The sequence below is a fragment of the Syngnathus acus genome, chromosome 21 (assembly GCF_901709675.1).
Source record: "Syngnathus acus chromosome 21, fSynAcu1.2, whole genome shotgun sequence".
In the NCBI taxonomy this organism is placed as follows: Eukaryota; Metazoa; Chordata; class Actinopteri; order Syngnathiformes; family Syngnathidae; genus Syngnathus; species Syngnathus acus.
Genome location: NC_051105.1, coordinates 3,775,584 through 3,803,292, shown reverse-complemented (window position 1 = coordinate 3,803,292; position 27,709 = coordinate 3,775,584). Strand labels below are relative to the sequence as shown.

At 39.8% G+C, this 27,709-nt stretch overlaps 1 protein-coding gene across 6 annotated transcripts; it reads right to left on the bottom strand.

The window, feature by feature from the left end:
• tbc1d4 (TBC1 domain family, member 4) lies at positions 1-27,658 on the bottom strand. 6 transcript variants are annotated; one of them, XM_037239135.1, is made up of 24 exons: positions 26,828-27,658; positions 20,847-20,975; positions 20,544-20,766; positions 19,616-19,836; positions 18,035-18,124; positions 17,236-17,340; positions 17,023-17,155; positions 16,852-16,943; positions 16,654-16,764; positions 15,601-15,717; positions 14,536-14,595; positions 12,687-12,895; positions 11,812-11,976; positions 10,251-10,402; positions 9,437-9,622; positions 7,801-7,803; positions 6,735-6,896; positions 6,473-6,631; positions 6,304-6,404; positions 5,495-5,638; positions 4,597-4,756; positions 3,627-3,796; positions 3,232-3,408; positions 1-2,259 (listed from the first exon to the last, which is right to left on the bottom strand). In XM_037239135.1, exons 1-24 carry the CDS (start codon positions 27,260-27,262, stop codon positions 2,017-2,019), a joined length of 3,747 nt encoding a protein of 1,248 aa, XP_037095030.1. In that variant the 5' UTR covers positions 27,263-27,658; the 3' UTR covers positions 1-2,016. The 6 variants fall into 6 exon arrangements, with proteins under 6 accessions (XP_037095030.1, XP_037095031.1, XP_037095033.1 ...); XM_037239136.1 differs by lacking the exon at positions 7,801-7,803; XM_037239138.1 differs by lacking the exon at positions 11,812-11,976.
• Positions 27,659-27,709: the final 51 nt, after the last annotated feature.

Below are 27,709 nucleotides of genomic sequence, written 5' to 3'. Positions count from 1 at the left end.
TATTGAGAGAAAAAAGGTTGTATTATTTTGCAAATTGCAAAATCTTGAGAGAAAAACATTTCAATTAACAAGTGTCAAAACACTCATTCCAACACAAAATGTACTTTGCTTTTCTCCATGCACTCATTCGTAAATTCCCCTAAGTGACAAATATTTTGGCTTTCAAATTAGAATCCCACAGAAAATACAAAACACCCCACCCAAAAAAAAAACCTCTTTGGTTTTTCAATTACAATTTCCGTGAAACCGTAGCACAAAGTTGAGATGAATGTGATGCAAAGTGCTGTTGAACATACATGCAACCCCCCCAGAGAAAAAAAAAAAAAAAAAAAAACACTCGATCAAACATTTGCGGCACTTCAAATTGAGAATAGAAAGTAACAAATGTGCACAAGAAAGAGGAGGCTGACCGACGGAATCAAATGTGCTTTCATTTCGGCAATGTTTCGTTCTGAGTCAGGATGGGTGAGTCAAACCTGGTGGCACACTTGAAACAAAAGTGAGGTGCTGGCCAATAACGAGCACTTTATACTGCAACAACGCAGCCTGCGTGAAAAGGAAACATAACAAGCACATCGGCACACTGCAACAACATGACATCAATACACCTGCAACAATGTAAAAAAAAAATAATTGCAAAGAACAAAACATGTACATACAGTATGACCACGGAAAAATGTAGTATTTAGGCCACAGCTGATGGTCACAATAGATTTCTTTAAGACAGCAAACTAGTCAAAATAACAGCACCTCTATCGGTTTCAGTCACTTCAGTTTACTTTTGTCTTCTAGGTAAAAAAAAAGCCAAACTGGGGAAATGTAATGATATAACGGTAACATTTGTTCTAATTTTTTTTTTTTCTTTCAGAAACTGTTATTAATGGAAAAAGCTCCCACACGCCTCCTGCCCCCGCCCCAAAAAAGCAAAAATGTTCCGACAAACTTTTTTTTTTTAAGATAAAAGTAATTTGTTCAATATTTCTAACAAAAGCCAAGTCAATGGAAAATCAAAGATTTTTTTTTTTTTACGTTTTGATGACTTCTTTAGTTCTGGAGAGTGAATCAGTACCGCCTAATTTTAACGGGACAACTGTTTGAGAAATCAGTTCCGATATCTGCATTAAGCAAAAAAGTTGCTTTTGTTGCAGTGTGGATGTCGGCCACAGCTGACATCACAATGAAGGCAGCAAACTGGTTGAAAGTGAAATCAACAGCGCTCCATTTGGACTATTGCCTCAAGACATCAACGATAAACTCAACACAACTGACCAAGTTGTCGGCTCGTGTTATTACGCTCATCCCCTGCGAGGTGAGCATGAGAAAAGTGTTGCTTTGACAAAAACAGCCAAAGAGGACATTCAGTTTGAAGTCCTCCACCTCAAATGTTTTTTTTGATTGGGTTCTGCCAGGGAAGCGACACTGCGGTCAGTCACACAGGAAACCGAGGAGGCAGACGACCTCACATCCTGTCTGAGTTTTAGAAAGAGACACTTCCTCCTAATGAGAAGACGATGCTCTGAAAAGTTCAAGTCGCTTTTCTGGAAATGAAAAACGAAATCATCTCTTTGGACGAAAAAGACATTCGACAACAGCAACAATAGCAAAAAATCTTCAAGTGGATAAAAAGCAAAGCCATTTGTAAGAGAAGCGAGTCTTACTTTCAACAATCTCTGTAGGATATTGTGCTTGATTTTTTTTTTTTTTTTGTCAATGATACATACAGGTTCATTATTTGGCCTGAAGATGTACGCTGGTTTGTCAATGGGGGTAGCTCCTTAGGATGTCACAATTCAAATTAAAATGAAATTGTGGCTTGAAGCACTTGGACAGTAATGAAATGTTTCGATATTCCCAGGGTTATTTTTTTTCTAGTTTCACAATTTCCTGTGGGTACGGACCTTGGAGGTTCCACTGCCCTGTCCCAATAACCAAACCAATGTGACAGTGGTGTAGTGAGTACCAGAACTGGAGTCCGTCTACACGTCTCTGCGTGTCCCTGTACACTTTTGCTCATCATCAAGGCTTCTTGGCACAGGCTTTGGCTTTTGCGTCGGGTGCCGCCGCCGCCGCCGTCTTGATGTGGGTCATCTCTACGTCGGTGAGTACATCAGACGGGAGGCAAGAGCGCATGCGCTCGATGGTCTTCTGGTGAGCCGACCTCTCCTGCTCCAGCGTGCGGATCACGTGCTTCAACTTACTCTCACGGGACAGGAAATTCTCCACGTTGGTTTCCAAGGTTTGGATCTTCTGCCGGGCTGCCTGGTTAAAATATCACAGCAGGATGGTGTTCTTGAATATTTCCATCTATGCATGCCTCCATCCATCCATTTTCTATGGTGATTCTCCTTATTTGGGTCGAGGGTGAGCTGGAACCCAACCCAGCTGGCTTTGTTCAAGAGGCGGGGCCTCGAGCGGTGGCCAGGGCAAATATAGACAAGCACTCATTCCAACACACATTCGCAACTTTGGACAATTTAAGAGTCTGCAGTGAGCCTCGCGTGCACGTTTTTGGAATGTGGGAGGAAGCAAAGCCACAGAAGCACGGGCAAAACATGCAAACCCCACACAGGAGAGGAACAGCCAAGCATCAAACCATAGCCTTCAATCATTATACCAATCATTAACCATTGCCTAATAATTTGCAAGATGGTTGGGGGGGCGGGTCAACCAAGAACCTCAAGACTATGAAGCTCCTAATGTATATTATGTAAAATAGTTTAAAACAAAAAAAAACAACATTAATAATTCCTTACTTCCGCAGGACAAGCCTAATCTTACTACTGTACATATTCACCATATTTACTCAGTGATGAAATATGTTCAATGTGCAATATCATGAGTGTACTGGCCACTCATAGACAAGTAACCATTCACAATCACACCTACGGACAATTTGGAGTGGTCAATCGGCCTACCATGCATATCTTTGGAATGTGGGAGGAAACCGGAGCATTTGGTAGAATAATCATTGCCAAATAGAAAAAAAAAAATCCTTTTGGGGGGGGGGCAGTTGAACCCCTGTTAAATGTGAGACAGACATGCAAAACCGCAATCAAAGCGTGCTGCTATGATATTGCATCATACAATATTGACTATTATAAAACAGCTCAATTATCCCGATGACTTCTCAATGCTCTGAACATGCAGCCTTTGTTTCTTTTTTAAAATTTTGTTACACTGCCATCTACAGGAAGTCTGAGATAGCCACAGCCATCAAAACAAATTGTTTACCTGAAGTTTCTCCAGCAGCTCCATGTTCTGCTTCTTGAGCTGCACGTTGGTCTTCTCCAGCTTGTCCAAGCGTTCCGAGTCGTTGGGCGTAGCGCCGCCGTCGGCCACCTCGTCTTGCAGCACGTGATACTCCACCTCGTATGCATGCAGCTGCTTGGAGATGTCCATCTCCGTTACCTGGCGACCAGAAATGTGTTACACAGTGTGACACGCAACAGTAGATTCAGTGATGATTATTCAGGAATATAGCATAGATTGTGTTCTTAATTATGGTTGAATTGCAATCCATAATGCTTTGGTACTGTTTACATTGATTAATTTTGCACACAAAAAAAAAACTGAATACACATTTTGACCATTTGAAACTGTATAGAAGACACCAAAGGCATCATCACCTTAGCAATGGTCAGCTCCATCTGAACCTGTGTGAGGCTGGGAAGAGTAGTCTTCAGGTAGTCTACAATGCTCTCAAAGCTATCGCATTCCACTATCTCCCCCTGGTGGTTGCTAAGTAGGCACAGGGCTACTTTGAAGATGACCTCTGTGCCCTGGACAAACAAAAAGTCTGGAAAAAAAGATAACGTGTGTCAGCATTCAAATTGTACCTAAATTACAAAACAACAACAAAAAAAGCTTACTTGTACTTACTTACTATTATTATTATTTACTTATAAATAAATAAAATAAATATTATATTGTCTAGCACTACCAGGAAGAAAAACAAATCGTGTCACAATGCGTTTTGTTGTTTAAAAGCTTGCTAATATTGGCTGGACTTTTATACTGTTAAAACATGTTGCTGTTGCTTTGCAAAGGTTGTGAACTAAAGGTGTTCAACCAACTAATATTTAACTTGCTTGTGTGAATAAAAAAAAGTAGAGAGGGGTAATAATTATACATAATTTATTTATAAATATTCAGGTAAAGCTATCGGAGAAATTTATTTCAACATATATTAAACAAAATACTACATAGTTAATTTCTGCTTATTCGTGGTCTGTTATTAACACATTTGCCTATTCTGAGATTTGTTAGCAAACCTGTCTGCTGGTATTTTCTGAAAAATAATGTTAAATATCAACATATTGTTTTGGTGCCAAGTAACTAAGTTGAAGTCAGGGGAGGAGCTCCATTTAGTTATGCCATACATAAAAAAGTGTCTAATAAAAAAAAAAAAAGAAAGGTCACCATCTTGTGGCATCTACAGACAACTACAAACCTGTTTGGGTGGACATCAATCAGCTGCTGTTAATAAACTAGCAGGGGGACACTTTATTTGTATTTGGTTACTTTTCACCCCCACACAATATTAAACATTAACAGGACAGTGAAGCTACAATTTGATTAATAATTAAAATAACGTACCAAAGACGCGCGAGACAAAGCCAAGGGGGAACTGCGAGGCAAAAAGCGTGAGGAACCACGGCGCGGCATACAGGCTTGGGCAGATTTCGTACTCCTCCAGGTGATTGTACAAGTCACGGTGGTAGTCGTGCAGCAATCTGGAGAGCTGGTACATCTGGATCTTTGCACAACACACACACACACACATTACAAAACATGACGCAACACAGAAAAATAAACAATATTTGGATTTGTAAAGGGCAGATTAAAGGGAACAATGCGAGCTATTGTAGTCGCTGAACGATTCCAAGCAGGAGAGGCTTGCTGAGGCATGCACCGTGTTTGCTCTCAGTGCATTAGAAGAAGTCAACCTGACGGTAAAACCGTACAAGAAAAAGTATAAAAGTGCCCTTTACCGTCCTGCACAGGTGCCTTGTGTCCTCAAGAGACGTTAAACAGGAAGTTGTGGTAGCGTTAAACATTAGCGTGCCTGCTGATGTTTTCACAGGACCCACAAATGTCAGCTGATGTTTAAACGAGACAGCTAACTATGTCCGCTTGAAGGTGTGGTCGCGCTTAGGAAGGTGAACAAATGTTTGCAGCCTAATGGGATAGGGCAACACACACATGTAGTGTACTGCAAAGGGACTACTGTCATACTTTTCGTGCACTGGAAATCCAAACTATTTTTTGCAAACAAAGGTGTTCTTGCAAAAAAAAAACTTTCATCCTGATTTATTATCATCATTATATTTAAAATAGCTATAACAAGTATTACATAGTATGTTCCTTTGTTTCTTCATTCGCATTTTTTTATGACTGTTACTTCACCTGATTACACACAGGTTTCCATGGTTACAAGCTTGTAAATCAATCTGTGATGATCTGTAGATAAAGTAGAAATTTGCGGTGCGCTCACCTGTAGAGAGATCATGTCGGGCTTGTACTGGCGTCTGATGCCAAGGTCATACATGAGGAACTTGAGTGTGTCGAAGGCCTGCTCCTCGCTCATATGTAGCAGCAGCACGCCAGCCACAAAGCTGACGCCCTGACAGTAGCCCACCTGTACGCACATATATCAAGCAACATTCAGTGATGTTATATTATTAGAGGCGCAACCACCAAACTCAAAATATTCTCATCTGAAATAAATTTCCCCACTGAAATTAAATTACATGTCATTAATCCATTTCTGCCTGTCTATGCGTGTTTGCTTCATCGTTTGTGGTCCAATATGCGTTGCTACTAAAACCGCAACCATCAATGCCGACGATTAGCACCGTATTTTCCGCACTATAAGGCACACCTAAAAACCTCCAATTTTCTCAAAAGCCGACAGTGCGCCTTATAATCCGGTGCGCCTTATATATGGACAAATATGGATTTGTGGATAAAGACTAACTTATTAAAGTAAGCTTTACGTGTTTGTGTGTTGTGTGATATTAACGTTTGAGCAATGTTGAGTTATTGATATATTGTTATTGTTTTCACTAATTCGAGTGTTACTATTAATGTTTGAGCCACATTGAGTTATTTATTCTATGCGCTTTATAATCCGGTGCGCCTCATATATGGACGAAGTTTTAAAATGGGCCATTCATTGAAGGTGCGCCTTATAATCCGGTGCGCCTTATAGTGCGGAAAATACGGTACTCCCAGTTGACTTGTGTTTTGTTTTGTTTTTTTAGTTTAATAAAAAAAAAAAAAACACTCCGGGATTCAATATACCTCAGTGTCCAGCAGAGAGTAGGCTTTGAGCAGGTTGTACAGAGAAAGTTGTCCAGCACCCAGCTGGGCTGAGAAGTACTCGACGTTGGGGAAAGTCCGACCTGAATTACAGCGCTGCATCACTCGTATGTTCCCACTGCGATGTGCTCTACTGATAGCTGTTACTCACCTAAATCCACCAGAATGGCGTGCTGCTGTGCGGTGAGCTGCTTCAACAGATCTCTGTATGGCGTGTCAGCAGCTTGCTGGCGCTGAGTATGTCTGCGAGACAAGCGGTGCTGGTGGCAGAGCAGCAACCATACCTCCCCGCGACGACTTTTGGGAACACCTGAGCACAATGACAATTCGTGCATAAACTCCAACAGAGTTGTGCCTGAGTAGGGTTCCTTCATGCCAGTTTGAATGAATAATATCCATTGTTGATGCCTCACCTTGGCAGAGTGCACGGTAGAGATCCTCCTGATCCTGCCGCACGGTCGTTCTGCCCGGTGCAGTCAGTTTTTTCTCCCACAAGGCCTGCAGCTCCTGGGAGTCGAGGCCCACTTCCTGGTAGCTCAGCTTCATCTTGCGAATATGCAGCTCGTCCCGACTCGCTAAGCAGAAAGATAAACAATAGGTTAATTCACGATTGCTAGTTACATCAGTTAGCATTTAATGTTTGAGCCCATATTTCTGCACACCAGAAAATAAAGAGCACAAATTCCCAACAGCCAGATACAGTGGAACCTCTAAAGTCAGAATTCCGGGGAAAAGTGCGAAACTGAAAATTACAACTTTTTCACAGGATATTTTTTTTCTTGTCATGTTGTAACTTCATGTTCAGAATATCTTTTTTTTTCACAATATTGCAACTACTCTCATAAAATACTATACAGCTAATCAATCAATTATTAAATTACATATTAACTTTATAATCATCAAACGTTTTCTCATACACTCACAAATTTATATATATACACAAGTACAATTATTTGGCGCAGTGTTTCAACTTTATTATAAGAATATCAAAACTTTTAAAATATTTACTTTCTTTTACAAGCTTTTCTTGAGATTAATTATGATTACAATTCTATTTTTAGTCATACAACACCATTTTGTCATAAATTTCTGATTAAGAGTAAACAACAAGTCCCGATATAACTTTTTAGGATTTACCTGTACGGATTATTTCTATAGCTATATCATTTCGAATAAAAACCAAATAGAAATAAAATCCTAACAAATTTGGTGTCCCCTGAGCCATAGAGCTTCCACTGTTAACATGGATGCCATCCCTGACACATTTCAACATGAATCACCACAGGAATCGCATGTGGACATGAAAAGCCACAATAAATAACCATCAGCTTTATGCTTAAGTCCTCGAGGTAGTCAAAAAATAACACCATACAAGATGCCAGCAAGAGAACCCAACAGCTCAAGAGAACAACATTGATTCCAAAGCCATGCAAAAAAAAAAAAAAAAAATGTCTTCATCCCTGAGGACTCACTTCTTACCTTCTATTGAAACGTTATTCACAGCAGTGATGTCAAAAACAAAGAAAGACTTGTGTTGGTAGTTTTACACATACTGCAGAATAATATACAGTGCATTGAAAGTGTATGGAATGAAATTATCGGTTGTACTTTTACATGTATGAATTTTCATGAATAAAACTATATTTCCTTAAATATTGTTTTGTTTATTTACTCAAATTCCTTGTAGAGAGTAACAAATGTTTTTGTATAAACACTTTTTTAGAATGATACTGTATTTTCTCATGGCGCTCAGTGTACATTTATTCAGTTGTTGGCGTTTAAAGCAGGGAAGGACACATTTCCTGTACTTTTTTGAAATGTTTAATGGACTGCGCACGGAACCAGGTGTAAGATTTCATTTGTACAAACACGTGTTTTACACGAATATCGTATCTCCTCATATGTATTTTTTTTTTTTATTTCATCAGTTGCATGGAGTACCAGGCATCTCTATAGGATACGACGTTTATTAGATTAGAGATTTATATTGGAACAAATGCATGATAGGAATAACACTGTGTTTCCTCACATAGTGGCCAGAGTTGTTTAATTACCAGTACTTGGCAACAGGGAATAGCGGGAGTCTGTTCAGAGACAGGGTCAAGGCATTTATTTGGGGGGGGGAGGGGGGCTTTTATTAGTACAAACGCATTTTTAGTCAGAAGTCGGTCACTTGTTGCGACCTGAGGTGTTTATGTAGACCAACTGCAGAGACTAGCAGGCATCTTTTAGGGGGTAAGCCTGTATTTGTACCAGTACTAGCACATTTTTTGAATACCGTATTTCCTTATATAGAGTTGCCAAAAAGGATTACTGAACAGCAGGGATTCTATTAGAAGTAAGGTGTTTATTGGGGGGAGGAGACCTTCATTTGCTCCAACAACTGTCGTGGTCAGAGGTGTTTAGTTACTCAACTGCAGAGTATCAGTTCTTTATTGGTGGTAGAAGCTTTATTTCTATAAATTATTTTTTGTAATAATAATGATAATAATAATAATAGTTTAATTTTCCATCAAACACTTTTTTTTATTAAATAAAAATGTACATGGTATACAGTACATTATAGTATGTATTAGTTATAGTAAAGTACTGTATGTACCGCCACCCAATATTGTTATCTGCTATTTTTGCTTGGTTAATTTAAAAAAAAAAAAAAAAGGGGTAATCAGCATCAAATTACATTTAAAGACACAATTTGCATCATCGAGTATAGTTCAATGAACAACACTGACAATTAGGGTTGCTTACTTCCTTGGTAACTGTATTGCAGGGATGTCCCAGAGCAGGAACATGAAAGTCAGCACTTTAAAGCGACTTTGCATTTTTATGTGTTGACTTTGTGTCAAACGTGCCGCACACACAAACACACTCGTCAAATACAGCAAGTAAATAGTCGTGACATCACAAACTGGGCTATTTCAGAACATGCTGATGGCTGAGGCAGGAAGTTCCATTCAACACACAGCAGTTGAACATACAGTGACAATAAAAGTCTACACACCCCTATTCAAATGGCGGGGTTTTGGCATCTAACAAAATTTCCCCTCCATTGGCAAGTCATTGTTACTAATATGATACAGAGGAGATGAAGGGACATTGTTTCATAAATACTCACCTTCCAGCCTCTGGTTTTCCTTTTCCATACGCAGCAGCAGGATCTGCTGACGGATGGCGGTTTTCCACAGCGTCCGGTAGTCCTCTGCCGTTCTTTTGGGGCGACCACCTCCGCCACTTAGAGGGTCCACACTTGAGTGTGTGCCACGAGGGGAGAGGGGCAAAAGCTCCCAGGCATCTGACTGGTCTAAATGAATGAGGGAAGAAATAAAAAAGTAAGAATCAAACCTGTCTGGGTAATTGTGAGGTGATTTTAGCCAATTTCAGCAAATATGGGGCGATGATTTAATTTTAATTGGACTATTTTAAGGGCCTAAAGAGTATACTGTTCCATAACTTTTACATCTCCACTACAAATCAATGACCAATCATTGGTTTGCCAGTTTCACTTTTTTTTTTTTTTTAAATCTTAATCGTAAACATTCCAATTTTATGCTCGTAAAATTACAACTATTTCTAGCAGTATTGTGATATTGCATAATGTTCTTGAAAATAGTTTACTTTTTTCTTGTCTGCCACACTACTAAGTTCCAAGTGTCATAAAATAGCAGAAACATCACCCAATATTGTGACTTTATTTCTGTAATATTTCAGAGGAAACTCACGCAAGCACAGGCAGAACATGCAAACTCCACACAGGACGGCCGGACTTATCTTTATATAAATTGTATTAAACGAAATTCTAAAAACCTTTATACTCATAATTAAAACTTTCTGCTAGCATCAGAAATCGTAAAGCTTGCCCGTAAGTAATAGATAAATGAACCCTGCATCTTATATAGCATTTTTAAGTCGGGCAAAGTGATTGAAGAGACCTGAGTGTTGCTGCATGTGGCTCTTGCCCATGGGTGAGGCGACCCTCAGGAAGATCTTCTGTCTCCACGAGACCCTGCGTGGGCTCGGAGGTGGTCCGCTCACCGAGTCACTGCTGCAGCCTGACAGTGTCCTTTTCCTGCCTTCGCCATTACTGCCACACACACACGCGCACACACACACAGATTTAGTGTTATGTTACACGGGCAGCAGTAAATGGACACGCAAAGAACAGATGAAACTTTATATAAACTGCAGGAGTTGATATGCTGAATGATGGACATTAAACATGTGGCATCTATTAGATATGTTAATAATGAAGCAAACAGCCACAGCTAGAAAAAAAGTCTGCAGAAGTGTTTGAACAAAAAAAAGTATTCATCAAGTCAATGAATTCTTTCAAGTTATTATTTAGTCTATTACAATGAGATGATTCATGCGTATCCATCTACGTCATTGCCAGTTAAAATTCACTCCTGCGCGGAAGCACACATTTACTATACCTTTGCTTTTACTTCCTTCCTTCCTCTATCCTCTTTCCCTTTTGCTAACCGTGGCCATTTAATCTTACAAAATGTTCTCAGTGTGATTAATTACGTTGCATAGTTTTTGTGATGTTGCGTGTCGGGGTATTACTTCTTTCTTAGTATTACAATTTTATTTTGTAGAAAAACACAGACATTATTCTTGTCAAATTAAAGCTTTTTCTCAAGTATTTTATTTCTGGGCTAAAATAATATTTTCTATTAAGATTTTAACTATTCTTGTGAAACTATTTTTTTTTTTCATATTATTATTTTAACTTTGGCTTCATTAAATGTTCTCATCAATGGTTATTCTTAACATTTTTTTTTTACAATATTCAACCTAAAGCAATTTTTTATTATTTTTTTTTAACATTGTGACAATTAAAAAAACTTTCTTGGAATCTTCTGTGATGTAAAATAACAGGTGATGAAATTATGACTTTATTTCTGCAATAAACAGCTTTTTGGGCTTCATTTAGACTATTTTGGCAAAATTTTGACTTTGTTTCATGAGTCGGTGACTTTCCATTATGGCCCCAAATCACCCACAGTTTCTGAGAGGTATTATTTGAAAAGTAAGATAAGGCTCACAATTGATTCAGTGAAATAGCAAGGATGAGCCTCCCGCTGTGGAAGTGACATTTCACAAGGGCGTGCTCCAACGAATCCTATTTATAATGTAAACATTAACCTTTACTCGCTTTACCACGCTTCAAATGAGCGCCACCATGCTCGATGGTTCTTAATCCTCAGCCAGCTTGAATTACAATTGTGACACAATTGCTAAAAGCTCCAAATCGGGTTACGCGTTTCGTTTGGCCATGCAGAGACGAGCTCCAAAGCCACATGCAAGCACGACAGCATCCCCCCTCTACTTCGCAACGAAACAGGAAGAGGGTGTGAGGGTTCTCACTGCTGATAGGCAGGAAAAGAAGATCAAAATAAAAGCTGGGTGTTAAAAGGTTTGGACAGCCAACATGTAAACATTTACTGTCATCCCAGCATAAAAAAATAAATAAATTCATCATCCTGTCACCTCTTGATACTCCCACTGTCTGTCAGCGAGCTCAGTGAGCCCAGTGAGCCCAGCGAGCCCTGGTAAATGCTCTTCAGGAAAGTGGGAGCGGAGAAGGAGGAGGAAGAGGGGGGGCTGAGGGACTGGCTCTCCGATAAACTGCGCGTTCTCGACACGGCCACGGAACTGCGTGAGCACCCCGCACATGGAAAACAAACATGTTACACTTTTGGAAGGGAAGGGGAGTGGAGGGGCGGATGCTCGGAAACGTGTGCCATTGTTTAGGATCGGTGGGGGGGGGGGTCAAAGTGCTGCAAATAGATGACAACGTTTCTGTGCTGAATAATTAGTTTAACAAACGTTCATCGAATGTAAATGACTACCTCTGTGTTCTATTAAGAAGTTTGATAAGATGGCAAGATAGAGCTCATGCTTGCTGCAGTTGCTTTTTGGGTCCTGACACTTTTGCCAAACTAGGACTAAACGAAGCATTAAACCAGTGGAATTCGTAACAACAGCTGCGCAAAACATCCCTGAATCACTCCGCCACTGCCAGGTAATGCTATCAGTGCGTGGATTCAGTAGTTTCGGGTCAGGAAATACCCAAGCGTGAGCCATTCTCAGCAAAATCGGTCTACAAAGTAGCAGCACAGGACATGCCAGGAGCATTGGCACCAGTGATGTCACCCTTGCCCATTGTTGTGGAATGAAATGTTTACTTTAGACTTGACTGCTACAGTAATTCATCATCATAATTGTAGACAGGTACTAGATATTGTGTCTATAGTTACTCTATGTTTTGTAAGGGGTGCAACATATGTTTGAACATTTTTAGTGAACTAAGCAAAAGTTTCTTAATCAATTCTGATGATTATGTGTGGCTAACATCATTCTACCTGCTTTGCAGCACTTCTGACTGTTGCCTGCGCAGAGGTGCGTGCTTGGCCAGGCTGCCCGCCTGGCCATCAAAGGAGATGCGCTTCTTCACGGGCGGGTGGCTGAAGGTGTGAGCGCGCCGACGGAAGTGCTGGCTTGATTCCAGGTCATCGTCTGGGAAAGGGGGCGGGGAAGCCGGGGGGGAGACTCCCGTATGTTCCTCATCCTGCTGCAAAAGATTAGATGCCGCAGACTTTAATACTCATTTGAGAGTGGCACGTGTTTTGTTCAAAATAGGTTTAGCCGTTGAGGCTACTGTTCACGCACAAACAAAGAGTTGAGCCTACTGGAACTTATGCTAACCAAAACAGCAGCAACTACCACATCACATACAGATGAAGTGCGGATTATTGGATTTCCTCACAAATTGGCCTCACTTTAAGTGACAATGTTAGCCACAAGGCGCATCAACCACTTTCAAATACTTTGAGCGCTCACCAAAACAGCAGCACCTACCAAGCACTGTAAACAGTCTCTCTGACTGTAATAATAAAAGTGATAATAACCATAAGATTGATAACCACTTAAAAATGCGTTCCACAAATATGTGACGCTCTTTTCCTTATCAGAGAAAAATGGTATTAACTGTAACCTCCGTTCAGAGACAAGACTGTCCACACACAGCTGAAAGAAAAAATACCAGCTACTATTTACGTAAAATACCATCAGTCAAAAATGCCTCAAAACAAAGTGGGCTAATAATCAAACATGAAATTCAGCACTCACCTCGTCAACAAACCACCACTGCAACTTTCATTTGTGTCCACTCGTGGACTTCACTTGCACACTTCTGCGTGTGCAACTCCCTCATCCATTGTATTCTAATGAGCAGTGTCATGTGATCTTTTTTGGGACGCAAACCCCCACCAAAGTCATAGCGCTGACATGTTTAACTGAACCAGCATCTCGTTCTTCCTTTCACCACGTACGAGTCGCACAAAATACTGAGTGTCAGCTCAAAGTGGACTTGATTGTGACTGACAGGTCAGTAAGGTCGTGTGCACACTGCTCTTTCCTCTAACGAGGGTGGTGGTGGTGGTGGCGGTAAAAACAAAAAAAATAAGAGGAAGTAAACACAAGCCTGACTCAGCAGAAGTGGAAATCCTGACTTGGGAGTTCCTGACTGGCATCCTGACACCGTCATGAGGTACAGATGTTCAAATGTACCATGCCACCCCCGACCAAAATATGAAGTAGGGGGGTGGGTTGTCCATTAGTATTTCTGGTTTAAATGTTGAATTTAGTTATAAAATGTGAAATTCCTCATTCCTGTTCAAAATGATGAAACTTAGTGTGCTCCTTAAAACTGAAAATGTCTGCCTTAAAGCAGTGTGGTGTCATAATAATAATAATAAATTTGTTAAAAACTGCAAATGTACTCTACGAATATCAATTGACAAAAATATCTAGTCACTTGATACTCATATCATATCCTACTCAAATTGAGCTGGTTATAGAAACAATTTAGCTGAATCGTGTACAAAATGCCATGAACAGTGAAACAGAACTTTTAATTCAAGCTATACGCCTCCCGAGCAGTCAGAGGGACCGCATCATACTCTCATTCAACATTCTGCACAAAAGTGACACCACAAACATAAACGTCTCCCTGGCGTCCTCTGTAGCACGTGAGCATGGAGCGCTGCAATGCCCCAACGTGACTGCAAGACAGCCACTGTTGACGTTTGAGTCGTTTATCACAAGTTTTTCGCAGCCAAAAAAAAAAAACAACGAGGGGGAGGGGTGTGGGTGACACTTCCCAGAATCCTTCTTCGGGGAATTTTGTGGTGCCTCTGAAAGGACACTTACTTTGTCAAAGTTGCTCATGCTTCCGATGCTTCCCAAACGGTCTCTCATCCGGCTGGCTCCCTGCAGATGATAAACAGAGTTAATTAATTTTAAACCAATAATAGCAGTGGTTGTTATCAGCACCAAATTGTACCATTTTTTATATTTCGGAATGAAAAGTAAATTCTCATTAAATCTGTTGCATGAATCAGTTATACATTCAGAAAAAATGCTAAATGTGTACATCGTTTTGGGGGTGTTATGCTCACAAAAAATAGCAAACAAAACAAAATAAATACATGTTGATAACACAAAATACATTTCTAATAACGGTGGTCGACAATTATAGTGTACCCCGTCAGACATTTTCCGTATTTGATCATTGAAAATGATGCACAAGTCTAAAAAATAAAGGTGACACACAAACTCGTTAGAGTTTAAGAAAGACTTTTCACCCTCGTACTTCCCAATGGTCACTTTTCAGAAAACTCCCAAAATGGCATTTTTGTTGACCGATTAAAATTGAATCGTCGCAGAGAGACAGACACTTTCAATTTCGTCAGTAATTTGTAATAAAAAACAAATAATAACAATAATACAAATAAAAATATGAGTGGGCTGACTAATGGTACATATTTGAGAAAAAATATGCAATTCATCATAATAATTTGGACAAATGTTCTTGAATTTTCCCCCATATTTTCCAATATATGAGCAGACCATAGCCGCTACTAAGTGAGAACGTTGGTTCAAGTACACATCAAGTATTGTCATAAATGTACCACACACTTAAAACACAATGCGATGCAACAACCAAACCTATTACAGTCCCTTGGATCTTACTAAATTTATGAAAAACAGGATTTAATTCAGTGAAACAGTGTGCTAGTGATTAGCACATATGTCTAGCAGTTGAGGGGCCTAGCTTTGAATCTGAGGCAAAATAACAGATGGCAGAGGAGTTCTCAGACCTCGGATCAGCCTGGATGTGTTGTCTGACTTATTACTCTGCATACAGATATGGGTCAATCGAAATCCTTAGGGGAACACGGTGACGAAACAAGGCAGACAGGCAAGAGGACCTACCCGGACCAGGATGTTCTCCAGAGAGCTGGTGAGGGATGAGCGAGCCTTGTTCTTCAGGATGTCCAATTTGAAGCGGCTGCCCGTGGCTGCGCCGTCCCCTGAGGAGTTGCTTGCGTTCTGCCAACAGGGAACGGGAGGGAAATAATCAATGTGCTGTCCATCAAACTTAAAATAAACATATTTAATGGACAGGACCAATTCAAGTATAACCTTTTCACTCATAAATTTAAAAAGAAGTAACTTTTGGAAGACTCAATAAACAGATTGATTGGAAAAAAATAGCATTATTTTTTTATTACATATTTTTCAAGCATTTTTGTAAGTCATTTTTTATATTTCTTTTGAGTTTATTTAAAGTAATATTCAATGCAACAACAAAAAAATCCAATGTTTGTGTATGTATTTAATGTCTATTCATTTTTTATCATCTTCTAATAGTTTGTCACAAAATGTAAATTTTTCAATACAGTATCTGGGGTTTTGGGGGGATTTTTGTAATAGTCAACATTTTTAAAAATCTTTTAAATACATTTTTCAAATATTTCCAATGACTGTATCTCCTTTTTCTTACTTTTGTGTTCTTTGCAACTAGTTTCGTATTTTCCCCTACAGTAAATGGTCTAATATGTGAGTATTTTAAGTCAAATTACTTTTTACATTATTTTTTCCAATATACGTAATATTTTTGTCATATCGGTTCTATTTTTTTCTAAAACAATTTTGATTAGTTCTCATACTTGTGCATTATTTTGTAAAATATTTTTGTATTTCTTCCCCAATATTTTTCCCTCTAACATTTATGTACTCTATTAATAATCAAAACATGTTTAATCATTATTACTTTGGCTTTTCTTTGAAAACAAAAAGGTACTGTACCTAATATTTTAATTATGCAACTCCCAGTAACAATTAATGGTCATTTTAATTTTGTGATAATACTGAGAATAGTGATCATTTTCGTCAATACAACCATGAAATTATGAAATTTCATAGGGTTTTGCTGTCATTTAACAACTTTAAGTTGCTGGTATTTTGCGGTGGAAATGCAGCTACCTGAGGAGCCTCTCCAATATGGAGGTGGGTCTTCTGCTTGTTTTCACACAGCTGCCTGAGATACAGAATGGCCAGCTCATTCTCCTCTTGGTCTGAACTGGGCTTCAGTCTCTGCAAATTCAATCAGATGAGATGTGGCCATTAGAATATTCACTCAGCCAAACCTTTTAACGTATTCTGAGAGGATGTCAGCCTGACCTGAACTCGCTCGAATATCTCCACTTGCTCATTGTCAGGCAGCTGGGAGAGATATTTCTGGATAGCCAGCTTTGCTCTTGGAGGGTAGAGGCCTGGAAAAAATGAAGTGTATCAAATCACTATTCTGTACGAAATAAAAATATCAAACAGGAAAACAGCTTCTTTCTCTACCTTCAATGCGTTCGCAAAGCTTGTGCAGATCGTGCATAGGGCAAGCCTCACATAACTGGACCAGTGTCTTATTGCTTTGTAAGGAGGCAGCTGTGCTGAAGGCCTGCTTCAGGGTCAGCATCACCTCATCAACCTATGCAAGTGTTTCAGTTTATAAAAAAGAAAAGAATCAAACTATGTTTTGCTAGATTATATATCCTGCAAAAGACTCACCAGAGACTCGCTGGCACACTGGAAAACAAAGCATATGTATTGGCTGGGACCAGATTCTGATGGCTCGCGACAGATGAATCCAAAATGGTCCGTTTGTTTGATAGCCTGTTAATAAGTGGAAAATTGATCAGATTTTCTCACGTGCAGTCAATGATTTTGAAAAAGCAAAATGTCTTTGCATTGAATACCTTTCAACATCCCTCGGTCGGGTTGCACGAGTAGCGAGGTCAAAAATCAATTGGCAACATACAACATGGACTTCTATTTAGGCGCATAATGAGGGCACTTCAGATCATAATCAATAACAAATGCACTCCCCTATCGGATTGTATTGAAATGGTCCTCCAGGGGCTTTACTTTTACCGTGGAAAACAGGACTATAAGACAATCTATTTGTATTATATATTTATTATCCGCCTTTCAATATTTGCATCAAGTCTATACGACAAGATTCCTTCTATGATTCCTTCAGATTGCTCTGTATTATATTGGCAGTGAGTTTGTGGTTCTTTTCTTGTTGCATAATAAAAGATCCCCCAATCAATACGGCTTAATCTTCCTTTAATTGCAAGTAATGTTTTTGTCGTCTTTATTTCACTCCATATTCTGGCTGCCATCGTGTGTTATGTCAATGAAAATTGAGTCGGCCATGCAAACCAGCCATGACATTGTGTCCATTGAGTTTCACAGATGAGCTAGTGAGCAGTACTTCTACACTGACAATGATTGTGATGAAAAGCATCTTGGTGTTAAAAAAAAAAAAAAAAAAAAAAAACAATGGCGCAGAAAGCAAACCAACCTGACAGCAAGATGAAATGTCTTTGAAGTTTTTTTCCAACACCACCGTTTTACTGTCTGGACTTATGAGATTTACTTCAAAACGCCCAACCTGTTAAAAAAAAAAAAAATTCAATCAGGCTGAGTCATTGACATTAAAACAAGCAGCATAACTGAGGTCCAAAAATACTAGTAGACTGCAGCAGCACATGCTGAAATCAATGTCAGTGTCACATATTGAGCGGCTAACTATAATTAGCCTCGAGTGGAAATGTGGTGAGAGGGACAGCAGCTGGCTCACATTGCTTTTTGCATAGAAAAATAAGAAAGGAAAATGAAAAAACATTAGGAGTTGGTCACAGCCTATTGTCACAGCAATACCGAGGAGTTGCACCACACTGGACAGTGCGTTATGACTGCCTGCCAAGTGAACATAAAAGTGATTTGCAGAAGACGTTTTAGCACAGTGGGTATATTTAGTGTAGACCATCAAGACAGCACCACTTCTATTCGGACTAAATCCAAAAAGTGTGCTATCTGTACTCAACAGATTGTCAATATCCACTCAAAAGCATGAATTTGCAAATGTACAGGGTTTTTTTTTTTAACTGGAAAAAAGATCAAGTATCTGCGAAAATATGTGTTGTAAATCCTAGTGCTGCTCTTCTTAAATAATTAAAGATAATGTATAGTGTCATCATGCTACATAGCTTGCAATGTGATAAATGCTAAAAACGTTGCTATAAGTGTAAAATACACATTTTAAAATATTGTTTTGTATTTAGTATATGTAAAATATAAACTGTTCACTATATTTAAGTCTTCTATTATGCTTTGAATGTTTTTAATGTATAAAGCATGTGTGCTGCAGCAAGCATATTGAAATTCAACTACCGTATTTTCCGCACTATAAGGCGCACTGGATTATAAGGCGCATAAAATAAATAACTCAACGTTGCTCAAACGTTAATGCAATCACAATATAGTAACACTCGAAATAGTGAAAACAATAACAATATATCAATAACTCAACGTTGCTCGAACGTTAATATCACACAACGCACAAAATAAACACGTAAAGCTTACTTTAATAAGTTAGTCCTCATCCACAAATCCATATTGGTCCATATATAAGGCGCACCGGATTATAAAGCGCACTGTCGGCTTTTGAGAAAATTGGAGGTTTTTAGGTGCGCCTTATAGTGCGGAAAATACGGTACTATAATGCTCGTCTTATGTCCTTTCCTATTCTTTTTTTAATGCTGTTATAAATATCCTATATTCTATTATCATACACATATTTGGACATTATATTCAATGTTTACCCAAGCATAAATGAATGACAATAAAAGTGACATCTTAAATTGTGATTCAATTAAGTCTGGGTCTACGGGTAGGTTTAAATACCACACTTTTCTCGCACCGGTGTTTACACTGCTGACGTGTCTCGACAGAACTCTTTCAAATGCAACTCATACCGCAAAGCTTTAGTGCATACTAATCGACACTCGACAGTGGTGCGTTGCATCAATGCACTTAGTGTCGACATGCAGTTAGAGTGTGTGATGTATTCAAGGTTGAAAACAAGCTATCACAGGTCTACCTGGAAAAGCATGGTTCTGTTTTTGTCCGAATCGGACGGCTGAACATTGTTGGGAGCGCTAGCGTGTCTGCGTCGTGCGGAGTCCATCCTGACCCCTTCTCCGGATTTCATTTGGAAATTTGCCACCAGGCTATTGCAGCGAGTGCGGAATTCCTGCGGTTCCTCAAAGTCGGAATCTTCTCGGATGCACTCCGGGAACGCTCCTCTCAGGCTGCCGGACCCTGCAGCACATGCAGTCAAGACAGCATTTTCACCAAGTAACACCTACCTGAGCTATTACAACTCTTCAGTAAGCATGCACTGAATAAGGAAATCATTGTGACAAAAAACGTTTTTATTTTTTATTTTTTTTTCCCAGTAGCACAATTTCACTTGTATTTCTTTATCTTTTCAGTGTGGCCCTAACAACTGAAATAAACACTATGTTAAGAAAGCTATAATCTAGCAAGTGTTAATGTATTACATATGAAGTGGCAATATTAACTTTGAAACACATTTTTAAAAATGTGGGGAAAAATAATCAAATTAAAAAAAGTTAAAAATGTTGACTCTTCTTGTTCAGTGTACACACTTTGGAGTGTGGTTGGCACCCTCACGGGAGCAGAATAATATGTTCCAAGGTCAAACTGTCAGGCAATATTTTAAGAAACATTTTCACATTAATGAATGTCATTTAAAGTTAAAAGAAGTAACCCATGTAGAACTGAAATAAAGCAAAACTACGCCATGCGTCTGCCTCATAATTCTAAGGTTCTGGCATTCAAATGAAGATGGCCCTATTGCTAACCTTGTGTGTGCTGTGCTATGTCGGCAATAGTAGCATTTTTTTTTGCCCATTATGTGAGCGCTTACATTTATAAAAAAATAAAAAAAATCTATGTCTGGAACCCATTCAAGTGGTGTAGGTCTCTACGACTGCATATCTTACCGGTCAGGTCATCCCCTTTTAGACCTTCAGCATCATCATTCTTCTCAATCAAAGCCAAGGAGAGTGGATCTCCTCCCACCCCAATAGTGAACTCTACTGGGACTTTCTCCATGGACCCTCGTTGGCCGTTGAGAAGGCGTTTGCGCTTCACCTCGTGTTGGTGAAACTTATCGATGCAGTCATCGATGAGGGTGGACGGAGCTTTTTTGTGCCCCACCGTCACCTGCAGTTGCATACCCGGTAAGGATCACGCAAAGGATGCCAGTTGGCACAAAGGATATTCATTTTGCATCCGGTTCAAACCTGGCCACAATACAGCACTTCAAACTTCTGAGAATTGTAGAAGGCGTCATCGGCTTCCTGTTTTGGTTTAGTGTCTTCCTTTAGGGCCGATTTGGACACTTGGCGAATACTGCTGATCACCTCAGGCACCTTTTGGAAAAAAACAATGGAACGTGTTTAGAAAAACAATGCAAAAAGGATATGGCTGAAGTTACTTATGAACAATATGTCATCATCATCATCATCATCAAATAGGTAACATTGACGAGGGTCTTCATGGCTCTCATAGCTAGGTGATTATACGGAAGGTTTGCTTTTGAAAACATGGACTGAAATTTGTGTGTACCGTATTTTCCGCACGATAAGGCGCACCTAAAAACCTCAAATTTCTCAATAGCCGACATTGCGCCTTATAATCTGGTGCGCCTTATATATGGACCAATATTGAGCCACTACAGCAGGCAAGTCCAAAGTCCGGCCCGCGGGCCAAATGTATATATCTTATATATGGACAAAGTTTTAAAATGGGCCATTCATTGAAGGTGCGCCTTATAATCCGGTGCGCTTTATATATGGACAAACTTTTAAAATGGGCCATTCATTGAAGGTGCGCCTTATAATCTGGTGCGCCTTATAATGCGGAAAATACGGTACATGTACATACATCCTTAAAATCCATACAGTTGACTGAAGCGCTTGACAGAGTATAATGTAAATAAGGAAAACAAAAACAATACATGTAAATACTTTGGATGAACTATCAGGGATTTAATGTAAATTACCAACATTTTTTTTAAATCAGTATTAAAATCAAAGATCTCAAATAGAGGTAAGAACCAAATAAGAAAGCGCATTTTAAGTTAGGACAGGATTAATCGCACTGTCTAAAATGCAGCGACAGTTCATTCCCCATTTTCCCCAATTAAGAAAACATACCAGAGTGAGTGTAAGGCTGAGATTTCAAAAGAAATTGTTCCAATTCCAAACAACATGACCTTAGTCTACTTTAATATTGTATTTAAATACATCCAGGCCTCTATGTTCTCAACACACGCCAAAAGATTTTTGCACAATAAGCATTTTGTCGCTTGAGTGGCACGTAAACTTGAAAAATTAAAATGTTTAATCTTTTACTCAACCTTGCTTAGAGTTTCAACTCTAAGTGCAGCATTTCTCATAAAGTTAACTGAAAGTATTTCCTGTTAATGTTAGATTTTAACAACTGGTGAAAGCAAGGACCCTGTCATTCAAAATGGATGCGACATTGCTTACGCTTAATATAACTGCAGCTAAAAAAAAAATACAATAGCGAGACTTAATGCAGCCTTGAAAATAACAGCGAGACCAGAGAGATTTGTGAAGAAGACTACTGCAGGCAAGCAGCCAGGGAACGCCCACGCTTTTCCCTGGGCAAAAGTCACAACAGGCAGCAACAAATCAGAGCGTTTCAGGGACGCTGAAATGGTTCCTGTTGTGTCGAGTTTGGTGCCGTAAAAGTGAAAAATACAGTTTGATGACTTCGTGTGCATCAACAAGTCAAAACAGAGACAAGCAATAATTAATTAGACTTCTAGGGTATCATCGTAACAAGAAAAGAGTGAAAATAGACTGCTTGAATGCAGGCTGAATGTTTCTGGTATAACAAATTTATAAATCTATACAGGTCATGAACATTTATGAATGTTTAGACTTAAAGCAGACATCAGGAAATGGTGTTGGTTTTATGCCTTTGTTGGACTGGAGGAGGAACGACTGGTTCTCTCAAGGCACTTGACTGCAGTCATGTGTTTGCACGACACTTGATGGAATCTTTCCACCTCATGAGGGTAAAAGTGGCCTTGAGTTCAGGCACCGTTTCAAAACAAAACAAGACGTTATGTCAACTTTAAGCAATGCAGGATGGCAACTATGATTAATAGGCCCCAAGCCGCAATAACATTTGGTACACCTGTGCCTTCTAATGATATCCAACGCAAATGCTGTGTCAAAAAACAAAAGAAAAAAAAATCATGGCCTTTACAAAGATAATACTGTTTACTTGTGGGGGTCTGTGCGCTTCATAGTACAATTCATAGCACACAAACGCCAAAAATTTATATTTTAGTATATAAATAAATTGTATTTAAAACTGCAAGAATAAAAGTTTTTCGGAGTGCGCGAAATTGCAATACAAGAAAAAAGTTATTTACTGTGTTAGATTTGTCAAAATTCTGACTTTATTGGCATAAGAGTTTCACTTTTTTCTTGAAATATAAATCTCACCTGTCTTATTGTATTATAAATTTATTCCTGTAACATTACAATTTTTTCCCTATTTTATGTGGCCATCACATTCTGGTGAGATACAAATACAGATGCAGATATTAAATTTGTTTTCCCATAATTGCAAAATATTTTTTTTTTACAAAAAGTTTGATTGCACAAACAAAAACTTTGAAAAAAAAGCCAATACAATGGAGTATGAGTTGATTCTGCTCCAAACTAGGATCATTCAGCCTTGGTAAAATAGCACCCTTTTATCAGTTCGATTTGTACTCGCCCTTCCAAGACAACAGTAGGTCAACTTCCACTGTGGATCAGTTCCAAGTGACAACAGAGGTGGTGATGCACGATTGGACGGGCCCTTCAGTCTGCACAGAGTGCGATCAGATTGCAACTGGCCTGGCAATGGAACAATGCGGTTGTGTCTGCATTAAATTCGTCTCAGGGGGGGCGTAAAACCGCTATGGCAGACTCCAAAAATGGGTAAAAGGTTAAGGTCAAGATTACTCTGAATGGCTTCTTGGATTGACTGCTATCAATTTTTTCATTCTTTCCAAAAGACATTTGCTAATGTGTAACTGGAACAACTTTTAACAGACTTCTGAGTCCCACATGGACTACATATTGCAACAACAAACCCTTTCATGAGGTTGTCTTTCAAGTCCAGCAAGCAGCCAACCCCGTCTAGTAAGGCACAAGCATATCTTGTGATTTCATTGTGTTCAGATTCCCCTCCAGTTCAACATGATGTTCTTCTTCCCTACCACGAATCTTGTGCTATTTAATTATCTTCATAGAGGGAAACAAACTGCAGTGCTTAAAGCCTTTGCGCTGACATTGCTCCCGTCTCACATTTAAGGCTAATAATAGGTCTGGAATCGTGCTCGTCGGCCCTCGATAACACAATGAGAAGCGCAGGATCATAAACGGTAAAGACTTCAATGAAACCCGGCACATGTGAAAAGTGCACGTGGAATTAGAAGTGCATTCCAAGTGGTGCACCCAGCCACTGACTGCCAAACCAGTTTCTCTTGCGTAAATACCCCTCTGACTGATGTACATTCAGCAATACTAAGAAATGATAGGTGAGACTCCTCGAAAGCTCCCAGGTCTTAAATCTGCCACGTCTGCATTGCTCTGAGCCATCTATGTCTCAGGCTTACTAGAATCCCACTTGAAACATAATAGAGCGCAGGTACATTTAAGGGCAGCACAAAACGTGACTCGAGATGTGTTTGTGTGCTCTGGTGCAGTTTCCCAGGTTCCAAGTAGAAATGGGCTGGGACCTAATGGTTCATGTTACAACATGATAAAACATCTTGTGTCATCATTTCAACCCTGTTGCTAACCAAAACAGTTGCACCTACAGAGGTAGGTCAACAATTTCTTAGATGAATAATGTTGCCTGTGTAGTATTAAAGATGATCTGTGGATGATGTCCATTTAATTGCGGGTGTGCAGGCCTTGTATTTTGTTTTAAACTACCGTATTTTCCGCACAATAAGGTGCACCGAAAAACCTCCAATTTTCTCAAAAGCCGACAGTGCGCCTTATATATGGACCAATATGGATTCGTGGATGAGGACTAATTTATTAAAGTAAGCTTTACATGTTTATTTTGTGTGTTGTGTGATATTAACGTTATAGCAACGTTGAGTTATTGATATATGTTTTCACTATTTCCAGCGTTACTATATTGTGATTGCATTAACGTTTGAGCAACGTTGAGTTATTTATTCTATGCGCCTTATAATCCGGTGCGCCTTATATATGAACAAAGTTTTAAAATGGGCCATTCGTTGAAGGTGCGCCTTATAATCCGGTGCGCCTTATAGTGCGGAAAATACAGTAGTTTCTCTTAAACATAAATTACATTGGGTGATTGCATTTGAACCAGTCAAGAAAAAATGCAGCTACGAATTGCGCCTTTTAATCACATATAGTAGGTTATTGGTCATGGCTAAAATGTGTTTTGACATCAAGTATTTAGGGCACCAGATGACAAGGCTAGCGCACTGGATTTTCAGGGAAATTTAATCCTCAGGATGCCTTATTTGCTTATGTGGTAGCTAAGCAATCATAAAAGCAGACATATATGAAAGTCAATCAAACATAGTGCCTCTGAAGTGGCCTGATATTTTGGTGAGTCATCCAGGCCATTTTTACAGAGCAGTAGTTTTGTTCAGTGTGCATTTGCAGTGTTTGTATTGTGAAACGGTTCCAAAACACATCCCGCTTTTTGGCCCACTTTTATTTGCAGTATTACCAGTCAGTTTGCTCACTTTGGGTGGAGCTAAACATGGTTCTGTCTGTACTTGTGACACTTTTCCCCCCCGTGCAGCACCTTAAAGGGTCCTAAATCTCTCACTCGCATTTGGGTGTTGCTGGTCACAGTAATTTAGAACGATTTACTTGTGTAAACTGGAGCTAGCCGTCCACTGATTGACTACCGTAGAACGTTTACTTCACAATAAAATTCAAAAACATGATAAAAACAGAAAACTACTCCAAAAAGTCATCACAAAGCATTGTTGAACATTTTTTGTTTATCTTTGAAGGGAATACGGACTTTTTAATTGCTTGTGTACACAATAGATGTTAGGCGAGTCTTTGGGGGGTTATGTAATTAAAGCCAATGGTGGCTTTGTGCCTGTTTATTTGGATGTGGAGGAGCGAGGAAGAGCAATAGATGTCATATCTTAAAAGGTTAAAGCCCTTTGTGCTCTGATCTCCAAATAAGAGGGTTGCTATGACATACTGTGATGTAATGCACCAACATTTAAGTGCAATGTTCATAAAGCATTTTCTGTGGCACACACGCATCTTTATACGGTCATATTCCTGTTTCCAATTCAAGTTGTTGTTAACAATATAGAAATGATAGTTTATAATAAAAAAAATTTGTGTATACGTCACAATATGGACTGTAGATTCCATGGTATGGTTTTCACAGTAACAATGACCCTCGAAAGAAAAATAACATTGCGGCAAAAATTATCTTTTACTATCAGCTCCGCTTTATTTAAAATCCAAAATACTTTCCTTTTATAAGGGCTGGCTTTAAAGATCAGGGATTGTCATTAATATTTTGTCAACTGTGGGTATGTGAGACATTTCTGTGATTAAAGATTATATAAATCAACTTGACTTGAGGCACAGTTCCAAAGCATTTTAAAAATTATATTGACCTATCCTTCCAGTGCTTCTGGGTTATCATGCTGGAATGGGAAAAACAAAAACGAGAATCCAAAGAGACACACATGCAAATGGACAATTTAGAAAACGTGTCAAACTCAAGGCCCAGGGATCAAACCATCAATTGCTGCTCCCTAATTGCTGTCTTAAAGCAAATCGTGTCTACTGTGTTTCTTGCTAAATTGGTTTGCTCTCTGAAATTTTGTACCAGAACTGCCTTCACATTTCAAGGATATTTTTAACATTACGTTACAGAACAATAAAGAAAGTTGAATTTTGACAACCCTGATTTAGAGCATTAACAACATGCAATTTGGGGAAGTCGGAGTCCACAAAGACGATACAAACTCCTCCACACAAGATGCAGACATACGAATATCGAACCGCAGATCAGTGAGTCAAACATGCAAGGCGTGTTAAGCACACATTCGCTGTGCTGACCACATGCAGTGTATGGTCTGATAACGGTGTTCATTTTGGGTTGTGTGAGTTGGTTGGGTGTTAAGGGGCGGGGGTGTCAGAAGTGCATGGTGACTGCTTGGTACCTGGTTGGGATCGCTGGCCTTGAACACGTGACAGGACATCTCCCCTTCGGGGTTGTCTGGATGGGCCCGCAGCAGGTAGGCAAAATAGGTGAGGTCGTTGCTGTTGTGCATGAAACGGGTGATGTGCTGCGCCTTGTGCTCGAATATGAAAACCGAATAGTTGTTGCTGGAGGAGGTCGAGGAAGAGGAGCATGGCACGCAGCGGAGGAAGGGACTGTGGAGCACCAGATGCACCTCCCGTGGCTGCATGGCGGGGCCGCAGTCGCCTTTTTCGCTCTTCCGCCGGATTTCGGCTACCAGCCACGGCAGCATGGGCAGCGTGCTACGGCGGTCCAGCAGCGCCCAGCCGATGTAGGTCAGCGGGAACCTCTTGTCCTGCATTTGGCTGCCGTCCCTCTCGCCCGGGGGGGTCTCCATGCTGGACAGCTGTGACATTTCAAACTTTTTTTTTGCAGGGCGTAAAAAAAAAAGGCCACTCCCCAAAGACGCTAATTGTCATGGAATAAAATGATCAGAGAAAAACGCATGGAGTTTTCTTCCTGTCTTCCTCGTCTTCTTGTTTTTGTCCAGAGAAGCAAGCTAAAAACGTGGCTCAGGAGTGCACCAACGTAAACACAAGGCTGTGCTTACTTTCTCCAGGGGGAGCGTCAGAGTCCCCACATCCCAGCTGCGCACGAACTAAACCGGCAGCGGCCACATGACGATTCCCCCTTAAAAGCCACCATAAACGTTGTTTAAAGGGCCGTCTTTCCTTTCCTCTCGTCTCGCTTTCCTTCCACGCAACGTCTTGCAGAAGGGAGGTGGAGCGGCCCATGCGCCTCGACGACCCGCCCATCCACAGCACATGTACAAGCTTTAGGGGTGGGACCTCCGTGCGGAGAA